Source organism: Dipodomys ordii, unplaced genomic scaffold (assembly GCF_000151885.1).
Source record: "Dipodomys ordii isolate 6190 unplaced genomic scaffold, Dord_2.0 Scaffold27, whole genome shotgun sequence".
Lineage (NCBI taxonomy): Eukaryota > Metazoa > Chordata > Mammalia > Rodentia > Heteromyidae > Dipodomys > Dipodomys ordii.
The window spans coordinates 10,039,522-10,045,521 of NW_012267243.1; the positions used below are offsets into that span (position 1 = coordinate 10,039,522).

Sequence of the window (6,000 nt, forward strand, 5' to 3'; positions counted from 1 at the left end):
CGACCGGACCCCCCCCAAAAAACCCAAACAAACAAATACCCAAAAAACAACAGAAAGGGAAACCAGAGTCTCACACGGAGGGAGCAAATTGGTCTTTATTCTCCTGCTGTTACTTTCGAAGTCTTAATTTCAGTTTTTGTCTGCTCAGTGCATGTGTTTGCTTCCCCTCAGACAACACTGGTCTTCGAACAACCAAGAGAGACTATACTTGGAAGCGAAAAGATGAGGTAACACAATTTGGTATCTGGAATCTTTTTTTTTTTTTTTTTGGCAAATAGTGTTGAAATTACTATTAAACAGCTAGAGTAAAATTTGAGGTCAGTCCATTTGATGAGAAAAGAGACTATCTGCAACTCATTAATTTGGACAAATGGAGAGAAAGCTCATCTAGATCAGTTAAGTTAAAACTGCCAGACACCTGTAATCCTAGCTACTCAGGAGACTGAGATTTGAGGATGGCAGTTCAAAGCCAGCCTGGGCAGGAAAAGTCTGTGAGACTCTCATCTCTACACACACACACACACACACACACACACACACACAAAAGCCCCAGAAGTAGAGTTGTTACTCAAGCGGTAGAGTGCTAGCCTTGGGCAAAATAGCTCAGGAATAGTGCGCAGGCTCTGAGTTCAAGCCCTAAGACTGGCACAGAGACACAGGAAGAAAACTATAGCCAGATATGGTGACATATGCCTATAGTCCCAGCTATTCAGGAGGCATAGATGAGGAGGATCATAATTCAAGGCCAGTCCAGGCAAAAACGTTGGTGAGACCTCAACAAAATTGTCAGGCATGGAGTCACGTCTGTAATAACCTAGCTATACGGAAGGTGTAGTCAGGAAGATTTTCGTCTGAGGCTGGCCTAGACAAGAATATAAGATGCTATGCTCCCCCCACCCAATAGTAAAAAGGATTGGGTGTGTGACTCAGTGGTAGAATGCCTGCACGCCTAGCAAATTCAAGGCTTTGGGTACTACTGAAAAGAATTAAAACCGTTAGAATGCCTTTGAAATATAGGATCCTGCCCTGCCCAGCTTCCCATCCGCATTCCCTCAGCATTTACTGAAGAAGTGAAGGCTGTATGGGGTGAGAGTTGGGGAGGGGCGCAGACGGCACTCAGGGGCAGCGTCAGTGTGGCATGTCCGCGCTTCTCCCATTGCTGGGCGTGGAAGGTGCTGCACGAGAGCATGCCGGGCGTGCCGGCCCTGGCTGCAGGCTTCCTGGAGTGTCCGTTTTGACTCAAGATCCAACTGCTAGGTCATTTTACATGTCTTATATTAGAATAAACTCTTGACGAGGATCGCAGTTTTACATGTATCTTTAATATAAAACAAGAGAGTTCAAACCATTTTTTTTTTAAAGTCAAGTTCCAAGCCTAGGCCAAGTGCTGGGATTACAGACCTACACCACCACACCCGGCTGAGTACTGTCATTTATTTGTTTAGAGACAGGGTCTCACGCACCTTGAATGCCTGATGATTCTACCTCTCCCGGTGCTGGGGTAACAGGTGTGAACCAACCACATGGAGAGTCATGCAGACTTCTCCCCTCCCTTCCCATCCCTTCTACAGCAGTGAACAAGGCCGAATTAGAGAAATCTGGCAATGCTAGGAGCCATTCTTGAGAGTTGGGGAGGCGAAGGAGCTTGTCACCTGGTGCCTGGTCAGAGAAGAGGGAATCCTTGGAGCTCCAGGGGTCTCTGTTTGGTGGCCTAACAGGGCTTGTTTGGGCCAGGGCCTAGTGCGGGTACAGTGGCCAAGTCAATGGTTCTGACAGGGGCAGCGGTGGCTCCGAGCTGGTGAAGTTCAGGGGCCTTCAGCGCCCTCTTTCTTCCAGTCTCTAGCTGCTAGGGGTCTGGTCACCTGGGGGAAGCCTGGGCAGGCCACACAGGCCGTACCAGTGCCGCTGGGAAAGGCCCTGAGCCCACGCATCCCTAACCACCACCCTAACGGCCTTCACACAGGAGCTGTGGTCCGGCCACCGCCATTGGTGATCTTCAGGTTGGCTGGCAGTGCAGTCTCCAGAGGAAGAAATGACATCACCAGGGTCATGGTCAATCATTTCTTTCAAGGAGGCAACTCAGCTCCTGATTCCTAAATGGATCCTATTTCAGAAGTGGGAAAGCTAATCGAGAGTCAATAATTGGGCTTCTCACGTGGGACCATTGTTTTCAGGCCCTGTGGTGGTTTTTATTCGCAGAGCTGGGGAATGAATCCAGAACCTCACTCATGTTAGCCAAGCGACTGTCCGCTGAGTTGACATGCCCAGTGCACAGGTCCTGTTATTACAAAAAAATTCTCATCCTCCCCCCCCACCCCCGCCACCCCGTCTCTTGTCAGTCCCGGGGCTTGAACTCAGGTCCTGAGCACTGTCCCTGAGCTCTTTTGCTGAAGGGCAGGGCTCTAGCACTTTGAGCCACAGCTCTGCTTCTGGTTTTCTGGTGGTTAATTGGAGTTGAGTGTCTCACAGACTTTTCCTGGCTGGCTTTGAACCACAATCCTCAGAGCTCAGCCTCCTGAGTCATTTTTCTAATATGAAAGAAGTTTCCAGTTCCTTGGCAAGCAATCGTAAAGTTAACTGGAGTTTAGCTTTCCTAATACCCTTCTTCCCGGAGGAGCTGAAGGCCTGCCGTGTTCCTGCGGCCCCAAGGCGCACGCGTGGTTAATCACAGAGGATGACTCAACGTTCTATGAAAAACTTTTCAAAGGAAAATGTTCTAGGTAACAACATGAGAGCTATGCTGTATGTTTTCTGGCTCCACTTAAAAGGTAAAGAGTTATTCCTAAATATCTATCATCTAATATTGTACTTTTCATTTTCTTTTGTAGTTGGAAGCTGGGCACCACTTTAGAAAAACAAACTAATGATGCAAATACAATGTGTGGAGTCACTTAAAAAAGTGAACGAATGCCCTCCAGTGTTGAAAGCAACCTGGCGAAGAGCCTCCATGGAATCTACTGGAACAGTTCACTGCTGGAAAATCTCTGTTTTAAGTCGTTGCATTATCCTTGAAATGTTCAAAAGTCACCAGGATGAAAAAAGATACTCTAAAACACGTGATGTGCCAAATGAAATCCTGCTTATAGCTGAGAGCAAGTCATACTAGACTTGCTTTCAGTAAGTTAGCAAATGTATGGCACCGTTAATACATTGCTGCCAAAAGCATACAGCCTATAATTTTTATTTGTGACATTACCATGAATGAATACCTCCCTTGATATTTTCCAGGGTATAGCTATTCTCCCCTCCCCAATTTACTGTAGATGTTATTGGAAAATAGAACTATGTTCTACCATCTTGGTTAACATCCTTGACATTACAAGGTACTGGTTGATGTCATGTTTCATTTTATTTTTAAAAATCAAATAAAGCTGAATGCTATGGTCAACTGTTCATTTTACAACATGTTATTCTTTATCACGTATACAATGCTATCTTAGGGGAAAACCATACTAAAGAAGGCAATGCAAGGGAATTAATCAAATTCGCCCAGTATTTCAGGATCTTCTCAGTGTAGGATTTGAGTTGTCTTCAGAATACCTGTCAGTTAATACCAGGTGTAGTAGTTTTTACAGACCTGACTGTTCTCACTTAACCACAGAGGCTCTGTGTGTGTGTGTGTGTGTGTGTGTGTGTGTGCGCGCACGCACGCGCGTGCATATGCACATGCATGCTCACGTGCACTGCTATTGGGGCTAGAACTTAGGATCTAAGCTCTCGCTTAGATTTTTCATGCAAGGCTAGCACTACCACTTAAACCATAGCTCCACTTCTGACTTTTTGCCAGTTAATTAGAGATCAGAGTCTCATTAACTTCCTTGCCCGAGCTGGCTTCAAATCTTGATCCTCAGATCTCAGCCTCATGAGTAGGTAGGATTACAAGTGTGAGCCACCAGGTGCCCTGGCTTTTTTCTGATGTGGGAAGATTTTCCAGGAGTAGGCAGACAGCCAGTATGGCTGCTGTAGGCCCAGACTCCTCCCTCTCCTTCTCCTGGGCTTTTTGTCCTCCTGGTGACAAAATGGTGTCACCAGGCTTCTCAGGAATAGGACAAGAAGCCTTTTCCTTATGAAGCTTTGCCTTTTTTGTTGCTGTGATGAATACCTGAAGCAAATTCCAAATCTCCTTCTACCACTGGGGAACCATTCCTCCGATGTTAGAGTGCCTGCCAGCAGCAATTAGCACTTCCTCTTTTCTTGTTCCGATCTAGTGGAAAACAAAAAGAATGAAAGCTTCCATACTTTAAAAAATTCTTCTACCATCCTCCAACAATCTTCTATTTGGGAAAAATGTGAATCCTGTGTGTCCATTTCTGAACCAGTAAGTGACGAGGGTGGCAATGCCTTTTTTTTTTTTTTTTAGCAATTAGTATGTCCTTCAAACTACCATCTTCCTCAGCCACGATGATCGAGTATTAATCGTTTTCAAGGAACAATCTTTGGGTGCATCACTGTGTGAAAACTTAGGGCAACCTCTGTCAGTAAAGGAACTGCCCAGCATATTTACAAATGTACTCAGGATGACTTCTACCCTGGGGATGTGTACTCATGAAGTATTCATATTTGGAAAGGAATATTGTAGTGTTTTGAGGTTTCAAAACTGTTTAGTAAAACCAGATGTGTGAACACATCACCCCTTTTCCTTGAGTTTTCAGCATTTTTTCTCCCTTTGGTGACATCACCACATTATGTAAAACAGATACAGTCAAAGCACCAACCAAGGATTGGGTGCTTGAGTGGGTGATGAGGGACCAGACATTTATTGAGGTGTGGGAAAAGATGACCAGATTTGATTTTGTGACAACTGTGCCATTGGTCAATAAACATTGACTCGAGTGTGGAGGATGAGTAGTTAGAAATTTATATTTTGAGCTGCTGATAAAAGTTAAAGGCAGACTCTCCAAGAGCGTTCAGGATTAAAGAAAGCAAATGTCAGAGGATCAGGGAATAAACTGAAGATTGGAGGACAAATAATATACCAAATCTTTTTTTGTTCTGGTTGATTGGTGACAGGCTATCTAGGCTGGCCTCAAAACCATGATCATCCGGCCTCTACCTCCTCAGTGCTGAGATCATAGGTAGGTACTATGAGTTCTTTAAGAGCACATTATATTGGGAAAGAGAGCCTCCCTACCCAGAATGCTGTGTGACCTGAGATTTTTGTCTCCATTTTCAATATTCTAAGAGTGTCACCCAAATTTTACAGAGAAATCAAGGAAACTAAAGGCTTGATTTGTCAAACACAAGGCACTATGGTTCATAGAATTACTCAATAAAAGTATGGAGGGCTTCGTGCAAAGGACAGAACCTGGTGCCATGGACTGAATGTGTGTCCCCTTAAAATTGGTAATGCTGCAGACTACACAATACGATGCGGTCTATCTATGTGTGGATGTGGGGCTTCATGAGGAAATTAGGTTCTAAGAGTGGAGCCTTCCTGAATGGGATGAATGTCCTTTTAAACAGTTGATCTCTTGGGAGACAAGGGACCTACCATTATCTAGATCTTAGACTGCCCAGCCTACAGAACTGATACTGTTTAAGCCACCTAGTCTATGATATCTTTGCTGTAACATTGCAAGCAGGCTAAGACATGTAAATGGGATACTTCTGTTTAAAACTAAGACTTAGTAGCATAGTATAATAAAAGTCTGAGACTCTGTTAAGTTCAGAGTAACAAAAAGCACTGATGGACCACTAAAAGTTCTTCAAAGTTCTTATTTTTAAGCCAAGCCATCCTACCAAGGCATTGGGTTAGGTGGGTGTGATCTTATAGTAGGGCACTACAGTTGTGGGACTCTAGAATCCAAGAAAATAATGTGACGCAGGGCAAGATATGTATGGAGATCTGATGTTCTTTAGCTGCTCCGTTTCATCATATGCAACTCCATGCATTTGTCTTTGGGGGAAAATACTCGTGCCAATCCTGTGAGACGGAAACCTCTGTCCTTCAGGGCCTGAGTCTAAACTAGTACTTCAAAGCGGGACAACACACTTCTCTAA

The 6,000-nt window shown here is 44.5% G+C and overlaps 1 protein-coding gene across 1 annotated transcript in view; it reads left to right on the top strand.

Annotated features, from left to right (window-relative positions):
* The window catches only part of Slc9c2 (solute carrier family 9, member C2 (putative)), a 54,656-nt gene extending 53,418 nt beyond the window's left edge, over window positions 1-1,238 (top strand). Inside the window, exons 25-26 of the mRNA XM_013015524.1 lie at window positions 172-227; window positions 1,173-1,238. Of these exons, the coding sequence (XP_012870978.1) occupies window positions 172-227; window positions 1,173-1,238 (122 nt within the window). The remainder of the gene's footprint in view (window positions 1-171; window positions 228-1,172) is intronic.
* Window positions 1,239-6,000: the final 4,762 nt, after the last annotated feature.